Below are 16829 nucleotides of genomic sequence, written 5' to 3'. Positions count from 1 at the left end.
TGCATATAAAATTGTTCAGCAAAGAAAAAAAAAAGAAGCAAAATGACGTAGAACTTTAAGTATATACTACTTATGCTGCACATTAGTTAAATGAAGTGTGAAGTGCTTTCAATTGATGACAACATTAAGTGAAATGAAAAAAAAAAAAAAAAAGAAATCAACTCTCAAATTGAATGATTAAATCAATATTCTGTTTGATAATGTGTCTTGAGTGATTGATCTTGATCTTTAATTATGTACTTAGTGCAACAGTAAGTATAGTTACCTTTCGTATAATTAACTTTAAAATATATCGCTTTTTGAAAAAAGCTTTCTGTAAAAAAAAACAAAACCTCTGTAGATGGTATCCTTTGAAGTTTACCATATCGCTTTTCGTGATGATGAAAGAACTAAATTAAACTTTTTAATAATTACACTGGTCTTTTTTAAAAGATTTTTGTATGCTGATTCCGAATACGAAGTCAGAATTGGTTCAGCACGTCACGTTTTTTTTTAGATATTCTCGTTAGAAAATCTCAAAAACCCATTTTTTTGCTGTTTTCGAAGCAATAGTTTGGGATAAGGTAATCTTTTTTCAACTAAATTAGTTGTTTTTTTTTTTTCAAATTCAGTTTAAATCTTTTCAATATCTCTTTTCTTTTCCGAGATATCTAAACTTAAGTAAATTTAGTAGGTTTAGCATATCTTACTGTAAGGAAAATGATCTTTAAAAATTCATATATCTTTCTCCCAAAAACAAAATCGATTTTAGCGTGTTGATTTTGAATCCGAATTCAAAAAAAATTCGGTCAGCTCTCGTTTTTTGAGATATATGTATTAGGGTGGGTCAAAAAAATCTAAATTCTTTTTTTTGATTTGGTAGGTACTCCGAAAAATCGATTGCTAGACCCCTCTAGAATATACACACCAAATATGAGCTCTTTATCTTAATGGGAAGGTCCTCCGCTTGTAAATTTTCCATTTTTACATCAAGCTTGTACTAATAAAAAATAATTTTTTTATTAATTGACTTTTTAGCAAATTTCTTTTCATATTCTTGTAGGAAATTGAACGCTCTACAAAAAAGGCCTTATACACTTTTTTCGTTTATCTAACCGTTGAATAGATATTTAAGGTCCAAAAATCGAGAAAATCATTAAAAATTCGTTTTTTGTTCTTAATTTTGTAACAAATTGAAAAATTATAATAATCAAACGCGCAAGACATATTCTTGTTGGAAATTGATCGCTCCACAAAAAAGGTGTTGTTAACTTTTTTCATTAATCTAACCATTCTAAAGATATTCAAGGTTAAAAGTTAAAAAAAATTATAAAAACATTTTATATTTTTATATTCCAATTCACTGAAACTTCATTATTTTCAAATTAGCAAGATATATTCTTGTAAGGGCTTAAACGTTCTACAAAAAATTCCTTGGAATCAAATTGATTGCTTTAACCGTTTAGAAGATATTCGTATCCAAACCAATGCTCACTGATTTCAATAGTTTTCTTATGACCCGTATGCATTGCGATCCTTTAATGTGTAGGTATATCTCAAAATTTGACTTCGGATTCAAACTCAGCACATCAAAAATTATAAGAAAAGTATACGTGTTTCTCGGAGAAACAATTCTGAACAAATAAGATATTTCTAAATAGAAAATAGCAAAAAAAAAAAAAAAAAAAAAAAATTACGATGGTAGAGAATGACAAAAAAGTGGGTCCCGGAAGTCCGTCTGTCTGTCTGTATAAAGAGCTACAGCCCAAACGGATGGACCGATTGACTTCAAACTTGGTATGTAGCATTTTTTGGAGACTCTCCAGAGGGGTTTTTGGAATTAATTTTGGTTGGACCAAAAATAACGGTACTTGTCATATACCGATTTTAGTAAAGTTGAAATTGCTCAAAAACGGCTCCAAAGATTTTGTTTAAAAAAATCAAAAGTAAGTTTTAAAACAACGTCTATCTTTTAATGAAAAAAATTTTTTTTTGAAAATCATTTACTAACGGTACTGCCATACAACCGTTTTTTTTTTTAAATCCGATTATCCCTGAAACTGCTTAATCGATTTCAACGAAACTTTTTGTGAAGAAGCATTTATTATTATTTATTTAATTTTAATATAAGAGTAATTCCATGTGAAAAGAATATACGAAAAATACTTATGTCATAAAATCTTTTTGTGTTATTTTTTACCGGTTCCTTAGCTCAAAATATGAACATCTGTATATAAATAATCCCCCAAAAAAATTAGCAAGTGAGTAGAATTAATTAATTCCCTAAGTCACTCAATTTTTGAGAGTAAAAAAAAACATGATCTTAAATTACTTTTTTGCATATTTCTTGCGACTTTATACATAATTGAATGAATGTTTTTTTGCATTTGTAGGGTGATATTTAGACCTTTCCAAAACCGTTATTAAAAATGAAATTAGTCAATTTTAAGCTGATCTATTACAAAAAAGGTGAAAAACACATTTTATTTTTTTTCTAAAAAACCCATTTTTTAATTTTTTTTTTCAAAACTGTTTTTGAAGTAAAAAATTATGATCTTTTCAATAAAAATAGTTTCGTGATGATTTTTTCACTTTTAAGCTGTTTTTTTGCAATTTTTTATTTTGATGATTCAAATTTTTACATAAAACGATAATGAGGCTCGGCACGAGTACGATAACTTAGGCCACAAGAATGATAACGGTATTTTGTAGAGGAGTTCAATACAATTATTTTTTACTATGGGAGGGGGGGTCTATCTCCCCTCGTTTAGGCGGGAGGGGCAATTTTCTAAAATATGACGTAAAATACTAAAAAAAATTATTAAAAATCAACGGCAATACTTACAGTTATAATTGATATCTTTCTGAAAAGCTAGAATTGTACACTTAATTATAGTTTTTAAATCAAATTATTTCAATAAATTTTTCTCGAAATAATCAACTTCAAAGTCAAAATTTGGGAGAAAAAGTTTTTAAAAAACACATTAAATACTATTTTTGCCAAGACTGTCATTTTAAATATGAAATAAATCAATGAAATAAACTGCCTCAATCAATTTCTTATCAAATACTGAAAACCAGATGCTTCTATGCCTTCTAGTTTTTGAGAAAATTGAAAATAAGAAAATTATCTTTTTATCAGATTTTCATTTTTTTGACTATTTTCGCAAATATTAACAGCTTTTTAAATTAAAAGTATCATGCCTGTCCCCCTTCGCGGGTTCTCAGGATTTTAACTTCCTTTTTGGGTCCTCTGTCCAGCTTCTCTTAGGCCATTTGAAATTGGTCCTTAGAATCTCGCGATTTTTTTTTATAAAAATAGTAAAGGTATGAAGTTCAAGGCGTATCAAAGTGAGATGGGTAAGGGGCCACCCTGCAACCCCCCTGCTTGGGCACACTATACACAGAGAAAAATAGACCACATAAAATAGAACAAAAACAATAAGATTTCTCTATGGTTTTCATCCAAGAAGGAAACCTTATTAAAACAATCGGGGTTTCCTTATTGTTTTAAAATCTGCACTTGTAGGGCTTTGAAAAGAAAAAAAAAAACGACGACCAGGCCGGAATCGAACTGGAGACTTCAAATCATTAGTCACCCGCCTTACCACCTGAACCAACCTGCCATGAAAATATAGATAGCGATTTTTGTTCTAGTGCTAAGTTGCAAAAAAAATCAACTTTTCAGTCAAATTTTAATAAGATTTTCTCTATAAAAATAATAAGAAATCTCCTTAAAAAAACCTTATTAATCGTTGATATTAATAAGATTTCCTTATGAAATGTATGGAAGGAGAAACAATATGGCAATCTGTTAGTTTTTAGCGGGTCATATTTTTCTCTGTGTAGGATTTGGGGTGGGGTCAAGGTTGGGTATGTACAAAGTTTCTTTTGGATTCGAAGAAACTTTTAAATTTTGAAAGAAAACCAATTCTTAAAAATTAATAAAGACGCGGTATAAGTAGGTATGAAGTTCAAGGCTTTTCAAAGTGAGATGGGTATGAGGGGGCATGCTGCCCCCCTGCAACCCCCCTGCTTGGGCACACTATAGGATTTGGGGTGGGGCCAAGGTTGGATTTTGGGTATGTACAAAGTTTCTTTTGGATTCGAAAAAAATTTTTAATTCTGAAGAAAATTTGCCTACACCCAAACTTGCACCCACCCCAAATATTATAATAGTGAGCCCAAGCCGGGGGTTGCAAGAGGGCATACTGCTTGCATGCATTATGTTTGTGTAAACACGAAAACAGCTAAAAAATACAAACCTGATAAAAAGATAATTTTCTTATTTTCAATTTTCTCTAAAACTAGAAGGCATAGAAGCATCTGGTTTTCAGTATTTGATAAAAAATTGATTGAGGCAGTTTATTTCATTGATTTATTTCATATTTAAAATGACAGTCTTGGCAAAAATAGTATTTAATGTGTTTTTTAAAAACTTTTTCTCCCAAATTTTGACTTTGAAGTTGATTATTTCGAGAAAAATTTATTGAAATAATTTGATTTAAAAACTATAATTAAGTGTACAATTCTGGCTTTTCAGAAAGATATCAATTATAACTGTAAGTATTGCCGTTGATTTTTAATAATTTTTTTAGTATTTTACGTCATATTTTAGAAAATTGCCCCTCCCGCCTAAACGAGGGGAGATAGACCCCCCCTCCCATAGTAAAAAATAATTGTATTGAACTCCTCTACAAAATACCGTTATCATTCTTGTGGCCTAAGTTATCGTACTCGTGCCGAGCCTCATTATCGTTTTATGTAAAAATTTGAATCATCAAAATAAAAAATTGCAAAAAAACAGCTTAAAAGTGAAAAAATCATCACGAAACTATTTTTATTGAAAAGATCATAATTTTTTACTTCAAAAACAGTTTTGAAAAAAAAAATTAAAAAATGGGTTTTTTAGAAAAAAAATAAAATGAGTTTTTCACCTTTTTTGTAATAGATCAGCTTAAAATGGACTAATTTCATTTTTAATAACGGTTTTGGAAAGGTCTAAATATCACCCTACAAATGCAAAAAAACATTCATTCAATTATGTATAAAGTCGCAAGAAATATGCAAAAAAGTAATTTAAGATCATGTTTTTTTTTACTCTCAAAAATTGAGTGACTTAGGGAATTAATTAATTCTACTCACTTGCTAATTTTTTTGGGGGATTATTTATATACAGATGTTCATATTTTGAGCTAAGGAACCGGTAAAAAATAACACAAAAAGATTTTATGACATAAGTATTTTTCGTATATTCTTTTCACATGGAATTACTCATAAGAGAAAAATAAAATTTCGGAAAAAATAATTTTTGGATTTTTAAAAAAATTTGAAATTTTTTTTTTTTTGAAAAATCAAATTTTCGAAAACGGGTCATTGTATTTTTTATAAATTTTGGTTTTAGATGTTGATTAGTGATTTCTACAAATTGGCATACCAATTTTATTTTTAAACATTTTTTCCAAAAATTTATTTATAAAAAATTAGTTTTTTTAAAAAAACTGCTCTAACGATTTTGAAAATTTTTTTTTTCTAAAAATGCATCTTAATATATCAATCAAAACTGCATACTTGTTTTGGTTGGCAATTTGATTTCAGATTTTATTTTATTTTTTGTACCTATATAGTAGGTACCTACATTTTCCAAATTTCTATATAAAAAGTCTTAAAAATTTAAGCAACTTTAACTCTAAGAGCAAGTTTGTGCGACCCAGTCGTGTATTTTATTTCTTCTGTAGTTATACCCTTGTATCTTATTTTAAATGGCTTAAAATTCTATGGTCTATTTTATTATGTTTGCTTATTGTTTACCAAGAAGTCGCAAAAATGCTAAACTACAACAGTATTATTAAGCCAAAAAAAGATAAACCAAATTTAACTCTGAAAACTGATATTAAAATAATTTTTGTTTTTTTAAGAAAAAAAATTTAAAAAAAATGGAAGCAAGTGACAGTTCTTTCCAATAATTTTATTCAATACTTGGTATTGTCTCCTCTAATGCATGTGACAAGCTGGAGTTCCACGAATGAGCTTTTGAAAGTTTTGTTGTAACTCTTCCTTCAGTGCAGTTTTGAATAGATCAAGACTGCTTGGAGGTGGATTTCGGTCGTGATTGCATCTCTTGGGCATTTCTAAGACATGTTTTATTGAATTTAAATCCGGGTTCCTGTTTGGTCAATCCAAAGCTGGCATATTACACTCTTGAAGATAGTCTCAAACCATTCTAGCATGCATTATCGTGCACTAGACTAAACTGTGGACCAAATTTAGGAGTGATTGGAATTATATGTATACCAGGCGTTGAGATTTTACATTTTCCTTAACTAAGATGTTTTTGTTCATGTGGGATTAACTTAAAACAGAAGGATTTCAATATTTTTGCTGTTTTTGTAAATTAGTATCTTAAAATGTGTGTGAACTTTAATTAATAAATACAAATTTGGTGCCATATGATAGATCGTGTTATGAGAAATCAGTTTTCTAAAAGGGTTATTTTCTACAAACTTGGTACGTGCTATAATTTTTCTGAAACTAGTTTTAGATTCAGGAAAGTCAAATCTTTCATTATTTCAAAAAATTATTTGAAGGAGAAAAAAAGGATACATTTTGCAGACCATTGTTATAAGGAGTAAAGGACTAAACAGTTTTGACATTACGTTCAAAATGTCCTTCATTCAGATGACTTTTTCTTCCAAAAAGCGCCATATTAGAATACGTCACACAGTCTATATTCAGCGGGCAAATATAATGCTTCCAAAGATACTTGATTGGCCAAACTATGATTAGCAGTTTAGAATTTATGAAAGAACATACATACAATGCTGCTAAAAACATTCCGGATTTTTTTTATCATTTTCAACAATTGAAATTTTATAACACAAAACTGGAACAAAATATTGTTTTTAAATTTTGTCTAGATCGTTAATATATCAATTAAGGAATATGAACACAAAATAATGTTCTTTAATGCATTCAAAAATTTTAAAAATTAAAAAATGAAGGAAAGTCAGAACTTTATCTGTGCAAAACTATCCGGATTTTTCAAGGATTTCGATTCTCGGTGTTTAGGTAACGGTTTTAAGCGTAACTTCTGTAAAATTTTTGTTTGCAGTGACAAACAAAGTTGTTAGCTTTGTGAATTGTATAAATTATTTGATGGCATAACTGAAAAAACGCATTATAGTCATAAAATTCGTTACTGAGTCGTAGAACATTTTCAAGCCGAAATAAAACAAAATTTTATCCCTTTGGGATGTTGCGTAAATTGCAACGACAAGTGAGTATTATATCGTCAAAAAGTAAAAGAGAGAAAAATCAGTTGGAAAAAGATCACTTGGGCGCATGCCATAACAAAATATCCTTAAAAAGTGCTAGGCGAATAAAAAGTTTTTTGATAAAAGATCCTTTTGCGACTTCTTAAACGATTTGTGAGGACCTTAATCTGCCTTCAACATCAAGTACAGTAACGAAGGCCGTGAGAGATTTGGTCTTAATCTCTTTCCGCTGGGAAAAAAGCCATTCTTTCATACTAAGCATTGTCTAAAAAGGTAGGCAATGAAAGGATCTTAAACACTTTAAATTTTAAAATAAAAATATTGCATCATGGTTGTATTTACCTACAAAAAATCATCTGAATTGCTCGATAACAAAACGGAAAAATATGTTTTTCAATGATGAAAGCAATTTTAACTTGTTTTATTCCAATTGTAAAATGGCAGCCAGGCGCTCAAACATGGACATGTTTGCAACCAAACAAATATGCTCCCTACCGTGAAGGGAGCAGCAGAGTATCAGTGATGGTTTGGGTTTTTTCAGCTGCAGGCTCTACCCCGATACACCAAATCAACGGATTTATGGATCATTTCCAGAATGGAGAGATGTTGGAGTCAATAATGGCTCCATAAAAGGAGAAAGAAATGCCTTTACATTGGTTCTTCCTGCAAGTTATGATGCCAAAAATTCTTAAAAGCTCGTAAAACAGTAGTTCGGGGTAGACAATTCTCCTGGCTTGGAATAGCCGTATTCTTAGTTCTATATTTTAATTAATTTGGCCGAATCCAAGCTTGGGAGAATATGCCAAATATATTTTTTATGGTTTCGACTTCTAGGAATATTGCAAATAATAATTATTATCGAAACATTTTTTTTTCTAAGCCAATTTTGAAGTGATTTTCATAAAAAATACCTCGATCAATTGGGAAATAGATATAGTCTTAGAATATATTTTTTAAATAGCATGTTGTTTTAAAAACATATATTTTAAATTGATGCCGAAGTTGGGCAAATGACAAAAAAAATTGAATTTTTGAACTTTGACATCTTATAAATTCTAAGTGGTTTAACCGAGTTACATGTTTTATACACTGTTAAAAAGGTATATTTATCTTCTATCAGAAACTGTAAAAAAATCGAAAATGGGTAAAAAATTGTCGAAGCTAGAATTTTTTCAATGGGTGAAGGTCCAAAAAACCGTTTTTTGCCGTAACTCCAGATTTTGGGGGTGTTAGGGGATTTTCAAATACCGTTTCATATTCAGTGCGACTAGCTCTACAAAACCTGATAGGTCTCTGCCCGCGTATATTTTAAAACCTCATTTTTGTAACACCGTGTAATTGTTATTATATGTAAAAATCTAGCTTTTCGTTACTAATTGAAATATTTTCTCGGATCCGGATGTCTTGAAATTATTACAAAATACAAAAAAAAAAAAACGAATTCCAGTACTTTCCTAGAAAAAAAAAAAAAAACAACAACAAATGATCAAATGAAGGGAAAAAAAAACTCAATTGGTAACTTGTTAACCTCCATCTCTAGCAGCGAGCAAGTCATTTGCTTTGAATCTTGAAACTCTGTCTCTATCTCTTTTTCTCTAATCCACAGTTAAAGGAAAAAAGAAAAATATAAATGATGTGATGACGACAACGAACAGGCACGACAATAACGTTTATTTAACTGCAAATGATTAAATTCTGCACAGTTGGCTGCATTCCACAAACGGTCGGTCGCCCCATTACAACTTGCACGTTGCAAGTTAAAAAGAAAACAAAAACAACATTAAGAAAAAAAAAAAAAGAGGTTTTTCCACTTGAGTCTCAAGTCGTATTTTGTGGTAAAGGTTTTTCTTCTTTGAGCTCATTTGTAACTTAGTGTTTGTGTTGAGGTCTACTTTTTCCCGAGCGATCCATCCGATCCCATTACGCGATGTATTTTTTTTTCTGCCACACAATTCACAAGTCAAATCTCAGCTCATAGCTTTGAACGAGTCCACCATCGCTGGTGAGTGCTTCGGAACAACAGACAAGATCGCTTGCAATATATACCTATTTCTTCTTGTGTTGCTATGCAATATTGCTTGGATGATTGCACTACGTATAGTTTAGTTGGAAACACAGAGAGTTTGAATGTTTTGGAGTCACAAAAGTGGTGAGACCACATCCAGCTTTTGCTCGAAGCTTCTTTGAGATGGATCAGATTTTTGTTGTTGAAATTGTAATAGTTCATTAGACTTGACGTGTCTTTGTTTTTGTGGTTTTCTCACATTGTTCTTTGTTGCAGATTTGTATATTTGTATGTGTGAATTTGAGTAGCGAAAATGAGATGTTGACAGTGTGAGATTTTTTCTTATATTTCGTATTTTCGTTGATGGAACTTTGAAAATGAGTATTTCCGGGTTGGTTGGTGATGGTGGTTAGGATGACGGTGAGACTGTTTATGATAGATTTCAAAAAGGAATTTATAATACAACAAAGTATAGAAAAAGTGTGAATGAACTCATTGATTGGGGTTTTTATGCAAAAATAATTCTGTAAACATTTGAATCAAAAGTTTACTTTTTGAAGTGAAAACTTCTTTAGTATCGTAGTGATTTGAAACAAGAAGAAACAAAAACGCGACACGACTTCAACTTGTTATAACTTTTTTGTTTTAATAGATAGATGAATAAAATTTGTACTGTAGATAGGTAATTAAATAAATTATTAATGTACAAAATTTCAATTAATTTCATATTCAAAATTCGGAGATAACGGTAAAAAGATGTTCTTTTCCAACACACGTTATATCTTTTGATCTAGTGCACATATAAATTTGATTTAACTTTAATACGCATGCTGATAACATAACCTTTTATTTGATATATCACACATAACTTTACGTGCTCTACAAGTTACACAATCTTAAATTGAATTAAAAATACCTCAAAACACCATTGAAGATCTGTTGATCATGAACAGCCACAAGTGTGGGAAGGACCGTAATCTCAGTCTGGAAATTCGACATGGTTGACTTTAAAAAATTCTAACTTCTCTTGTAGACATCTTTGAAATAAGATTTATATATCATTATACAAGGTGAAACAATAAGCTTTCACATGGTATAAAATTTTTTATAGGTTGTTAAACAAAAAAATTGAATTAATAGCATTAGAACATAAAAATAAATGTTTTTTTTGCTTTTTTTGATGAAATTTGATCGAGTTCAAAAAATTCTAGCTCTTTTTGTAGATGGCTCATAGACTTGATCGATATATATATTTTGAGCTAAGACAATAAGCTTTCAGATGGTATAGGTTGTTATAGGTTGTTATTGAAGAAAATGGATTTAATAGCGTGAGAAGATAAAAATACGTGTTTTTTTTGTTTTTCTTGATGGAAATTGATCGAGTTCAAAAAATTCTAGCTCTTTTTGTAGATGTCTCATAGACATAATCGATATATATATTTTGAGTTTGGACAATAAGATTTCAGATGGTATAAAATTTTTTATAGGTTGTTAGGGAAAAAATGCATTTAATAGCTTGAGAAGACAAAAATACGTGTTTTTTTCGCTTTTTTTGATGGAAATTGATCGAGTTTAAAAAATTCTAGCTCTTTTTGTAGATGTCTCATAGACCTGATCGATATATATATTTTGAGTTTAGACAATAAGCTTTCAGATGATATAAAATTTATATAGGTTGTCATATAAAAAACATGGATTTGAAGGTGATAAAATAAAAATAGGTATATTTTTTCTATTTTTTTTTTTTGCAAGAAAAATGATTTTTTAAGGTTTCACTTCTACCACGTGTGAATTGCACACATGATTTTTTTTTTTTAACAAAAACAATCCCTAACTTAATAGAAAACCAAACGAATGGGATCGGGTCAAAATTCTGGCTTCAAAATTCTGCTTTTCAAAATTCTGCTTTTTTAACGAAAATTCTGTTTTTCAAAATTCTGCTTTTTTTCTATTCTGTTTTTCAAAATTCTGCTTTTTAAAATTCTGCTTTTCAAAATTCTGCCAGCATTATAATTGAACAAAAAAATTCTGCCAATTCTGTTTTTTTTTTATAGCATATGCGCTGACTAAAGAAAAATACACCTCATTAATGTAATTCAACATTGGTACTTTCCTAAATTTTTTTGTTTAAGTGTCGCAAATATTTTTTAAAATGCATAGACTGACTTTCTTTCAAATAAAATCTATGTTTAACTTATTGGAACCGATGTTGTTTGATACAAAATATTCCTTTTCTTATTCAAATTTTTGAATATTCATCTTTATTTGATAAATTAAAAAAATTTTAATTATTTTCGGAAATGTATTAAAAACCTTTTCTTAATATTTTCAAATTTATTTATTTATAAAACAAAAATTAGTTTGCTTTCAAAGAATGACAAATTATGAAGGTAAGTAATCAAATAAGCAGAAAATTTTTCAAGAAGATGATTTTACAAATTTTTTAATTTTTTGCAGAATTTTGAAAAACAGAATTTTGAAAAGCAGAATTTTGAAAAACAGAATTCTGAAAAACAGAATTTTGAAAAGCAGAATTTTGAAAGCAGAATTTTGTAAAGCAGAATTTTGAAAGCAGAATTTTGACAAAAGAATTTTGACCCCGACAGAATTTTGACCCCAACCCCAAACAAATACTACCCTTAACCATGTCAGTTCTTCATTCTCTAGTTTAAGTACCAATATCCTTTTTTTCTCAGTTTCCGTTTGGTATTTTATTTTGAAGAAAGGACATTTTTGTTCCCAACATTTTTTTTTTTTTTTGTATCATCTCTCAAGTAGAACAAAATGACGACGACCAAAAAGGAGAATAAATATAATAAACGGAAAATCTTTGAAAAAGAAACTTCTTTCCTTATTCTTAAATAGCATGACTGAAAAATCTTTCTTAATTTTATTTAAATTCCCGAAAAAATAAGAAAATTCTTTTTATCTCTCTTTTAAAGGGTATTATCTTCTAAACCAAAAAACTTAATTAAATGTTCTGAAGGAGGGATATCGCACTGGATTAGTTTAAGATTCTTAAGTTTAGGGTTTAAATGGTTTTACATTTTTACTACAAAATTCAATGTCTGTTGAATAAATGAACATGAATTTTCTTTAATTTTTTTCACGGATTAAACAAAGAGCAGATATTATATTTACCTACTTGATTTAAATACAGTTTTAAGAGCATAATAGGAAATTATGTGAAAGAATAGTTTAAAGCTTATACATAGAAGAGATGGTAACACATTGAAGGTAACTCTAATTTCTTTTAACGACCTTGTTAATGGATGGGGTTTAACATTTTTATGCTCAAAGATTCAAGCAAAGCGATTAAATAATTAAGGTTAGAAAAACATCAAGTGTGTGACTTTAGGTTATTACTTAATTTATATGTTAAACAAGCAATTATAAGAGTGTTAACTGAATAATTTACAAAGACAAAAAATTTACAAATGTTGCATTCGCACGAAAACGTTCGTTATTTTACAAATTAATTTGAACCCATAGAAAAGTTGTCGTGTTGTCGTTCTACTTTAATATAGTAAATCGTAAATTTAAAGAGCTTTTAATACTATTTTGATTAGACACTTTATAAGTCGATGATAATTCGAGTAAAAAATTTTTCAGTATCTATCTTTTTTTATAAGGGTTTAAAAAAAAACAATTTTTTTAATTATTTTCGCCCTTAGCAAATTTGTCAAGTTTGAAGATTTTTACCAACTTATTGGATTTAACCGAATCTTTAATTTATTATAACTACCTACCTTTAATTATTCGAGATATTTCGTATAGTAATATTGAACATTAATTTACGTCGGGTTAACATAAAAATAGGGACCTGAAATTTGAGGCTTGAAGCGTTTATTTATTTCAAACAATCATAATTTACAAGAAAAAGTTAAACAAAATTACCTTTTTTCTTTTCTCATTTATATTAATTTATTTTTATTTTAAAAGCTTACAAAAAAAATTATACCATTAAAAAGCCAAATATTTCTTCTAAAGAATAAAACCATTTTTAAATTTTTACAATGCGCAAAAAGTATTAAAATAATTTATTAAAAACAATCATTTCTTATGAAAAAAGTGAAAAAATCACTTTCATCACCCAAAAATCTATTTTTTTGATATAACAACCTATAATATTTATACCACCTGAAAGCTTATTGCTTCAGCTCAAAATATATATATCGATCATGGCTATTAGATATCTGGAAAAATAGCTAGAATTTTTTGAACTCGATCAATTTTCATCAAAAAAAGCAAAAAAAAAACATATAATTTTATCTTCTCATGCCATTAAATCATTTTTTTTTTCAATGACAAGCTATAAAAAATTTTATATTATGTAAAAGCTCATTATTTTACCTTTCAAATGTCGTTTCAATCTTATTTCTTGGATGCCTAGAAAAAAAGTTAGAATTTTTTAAAGCCAACCATGTCGAAATTCCAAACTGAGATTACTGGTGTTTTGAGGTATTTCGCAAGTTTTTTAATTTAACATTGTTTAGCTTGTACTGAATAAATAGTTATGTGTGATATATCAAATGAAAGGTAATGTCATCAGGATGCTCAAAAAAGTTAAATCAAATTTGTACTTGCTCTGGATCAAAAGATATAATCTCTTAAAAAATAGAACTTTATTTTACCGTTATCTCAAAATTGTGTTTACGATATTGATTGAAATTTTGCACAAATATAGTCCTGTATATTATCTATCTACAATATTCATTCATTTAATTTCATTTATTTATCTGTTGAAGAAAAAAAAAATAAATATAATAAACGGTTAAAAACGGTCAAAAAACTCGGGACAAAAAAACTTGTCTTTCCCGTTATTCGTTCAAAAATCATTTTAAAATACCAATTTTTTGCACATGTATGCGCACAATTATTGACTACATGGTCTATAAGTTTAAAAAATAAACTCCGATAAATTAAAAAAAATAAAAACTCACCAAAAAATATCCCAAAATAACTAGGTGTTTTTCAAAAATTCATATTTCGAAACGCAGAGACTTAAAAAAAAATTCGTATCCCTATTTTTTTTTATTATCTTTCGAATGACGATTTTCAAATTGTCAAAAATAATTTCCCCTACCCATAATCACTTATTCGTCAAAGGTCTATTTCATGTTTTAGTTTTAGAAAACCATTTATTACTTGGTTTTGAAATTTTTAAGAATTTTTTTCAAAACCATTGTCAGTCTTGCAATAAATTTATCTATCGATTAAAAAAAAACACAATTCTTTACATTGTCGAGTTTAGAAAATAGCCAATTAACTTTGCGAAAGAAAGAGAATTTTAACAATCGACTTTTAAAAATTAAAAAAATGGGCTTTAGATTGTGTTAAAAGAATTAAGATTCGTCTAATTTTGAAAATATTAATTGGAGTTTATAAATATTCCTTTGCAGTGATTATTAATTCATCCTTTAAAAAAATTACTGCAGATGTTGATAAAAAAAAAAATGTAATGTTTTTTAACAATTCAAGTATTTATCGCCCTTTCAGTTCTGCACTTAAATGTCCAAACTTTATTCAATACTAAGTTAATGGATTTTGAAATTTTATTAAAAATACGTAGGTATTTCATGTAGGTATACGGTACATGCATTCACTCCTCTATAGACTAAAAATATTATTCCTAACCAACGATTTCATATTTTAATCTTTCTAATTATAACAGCTGCAAACCAATTAAGTCTTTCCACTAGACTAAAAAATATAAAATCCCACTTTATTTACTTTGAATAAGTATTTCTCAAGTCAATTTTCTAAGAAGGAGTGGTAGAAGGCCGTTTTGTATCGTTAAAGAACTGAAGGTCATGTTAAGAATAGATTTTAATTGAACCCTAATAGCAATTAGATGAATACCTACTTAAAATTAAACCTATTTATTAATACCTTTTACGTGGTGAATTCTAAAATAGTATTTCTACAAAACTGTATTGCAAATAGTTCATCGTTAGTTTGGGATGGCTTCACTTTTTAAACATTTTATTTCAACTAGAAAAACCACTTTCATCAGAATACAAATATCCATTTAGTAATTTAACGAACAAAATTCCCACGGTCAATTGCCTCCTTACCTACTAACGTCAAAACATTTGGAAAAACTAATTATACTATTTTGGGTATTGAACAATATATAGAATTCCATCAAAGTCGGATGGCAAAACTGTACTAGGCCGTTTGCAACCGTTTTGAAACTGGTTGCAACTAATTTGAAACTAATTTGCAATCAAATTTTGACTTCAATGCCATTTGTTTAAAGCGTACTGTACTTTTTTACCGATTTAGAGATTAGAAACCCTAAACAAAAACTTTAAAATAAAAAACACTGAAATTTTCCCTGATTCATTTTAAAATTCCAAAAATGACGGTGGTAACCTCACGGACATTATTGCAATCCATAACGCCTCCAGCAACACAAAAACAAATAAATCAATCACCAGACAGAAAAAACAACACTCATCCAACTCCGATAAGGGCGTTTTAATTACAATTAATCGCTTATAAAACAGGTGCAGTAGGTAACCTAAATTCAGTAGGTAACAAATAATCCTACGTAGGTAAGGTACTTTACTCATTTATACCTGCGGTACTTCCCCCATTTTTTATCAGAAAACTTAAAGCTAATTAAATATTGTTTATTATTTAATGAAAAGAAAACAGCAAAAAAAAAAAAAAAAAACACTCACAAATGGCGCATGGATATGCTGGACGCCTCCTTGGCCTGTATGCAATTGCGGATACTGGGTTGGAGACAGAACAACATGAGTCAAGGTGCCGCTCTCGTTGACATACTGTTGCATGACTTGACCTTGGGGTACTTGCACTGGTACCTGCATATGGGGCGGGCGATTTTGTGAAACCATTTGTACCGTTGTTGGACCTAGAAATAAAAACAACAAAAAAAATGAAATAATTAATATTAATAGATAAAACTACTTAGTAACTTTATTTTTTTAATGAATTAAAAAAAAAGTTAAATAAAAAACAAATTTCATTTATCTTCAAATTAAAAACATTTCTGTTGAAAAATTTAAAACTTTGTCTTGTCTGTTGTTCTTTTTTTTTATTCAGAATTTGTTTTTGTAAAGTAAATTATAAAAATTTAATCCACAAAAGTTTTTAATTCTGAAAAATGCCCAGAGTTATCTGAACTTTTTATAACTGCACTAATGTTTTTGGTATTGTTTATTTTTTTTGTTTTGTTTGTTTATTGTTTTGAATTAATGCGCATTAATTAAAGTGGAAATGGACAAATAGTGGAAAAGTTACCTGATTTATACATAGTTGGGATTTAAAATAAAACAGGAATAAAATCCTTTAGATTTACATTATTTCAAAGAAGGATATATAACATTGGAGATGTGAAAGGAGTTTAACTCAAGGTGTTTGGCTTTAATTTAGATTTATTGTTTAATATATTTTATTTTTTTTTTTTTTGTTAGTTTTTACTTTATATGTAATACTCTTTGTTTTTTTTGCTAATATATTATGTATTTTGCACAAAACATAATTATAGCAACAAATAATTATATGTGACAGATATTAAGGAATTTTGTTAGTTTTTGAAA

At 28.6% G+C, this 16829-nt stretch overlaps 1 protein-coding gene across 3 annotated transcripts in view; it reads right to left on the bottom strand.

The window, feature by feature from the left end:
* The window catches only part of LOC129905092 (fibronectin type-III domain-containing protein 3A), a 400083-nt gene that overhangs the window by 44062 nt on the left and 339192 nt on the right, over positions 1–16829 (bottom strand). For all 3 annotated transcript variants that reach the window (XM_055980467.1, XM_055980468.1, XM_055980469.1), the window contains one exon: positions 15948–16141. In XM_055980467.1, the coding sequence (XP_055836442.1) occupies positions 15948–16141 (194 nt within the window). The remainder of the gene's footprint in view (positions 1–15947; positions 16142–16829) is intronic.

This window comes from Episyrphus balteatus, chromosome 1, assembly GCF_945859705.1.
Source record: "Episyrphus balteatus chromosome 1, idEpiBalt1.1, whole genome shotgun sequence".
NCBI classification, from domain to species: domain Eukaryota; kingdom Metazoa; phylum Arthropoda; class Insecta; order Diptera; family Syrphidae; genus Episyrphus; species Episyrphus balteatus.
Note: the sequence above shows the minus strand (reverse complement) of the source record. Positions and strands in the feature narration are given on the sequence as shown.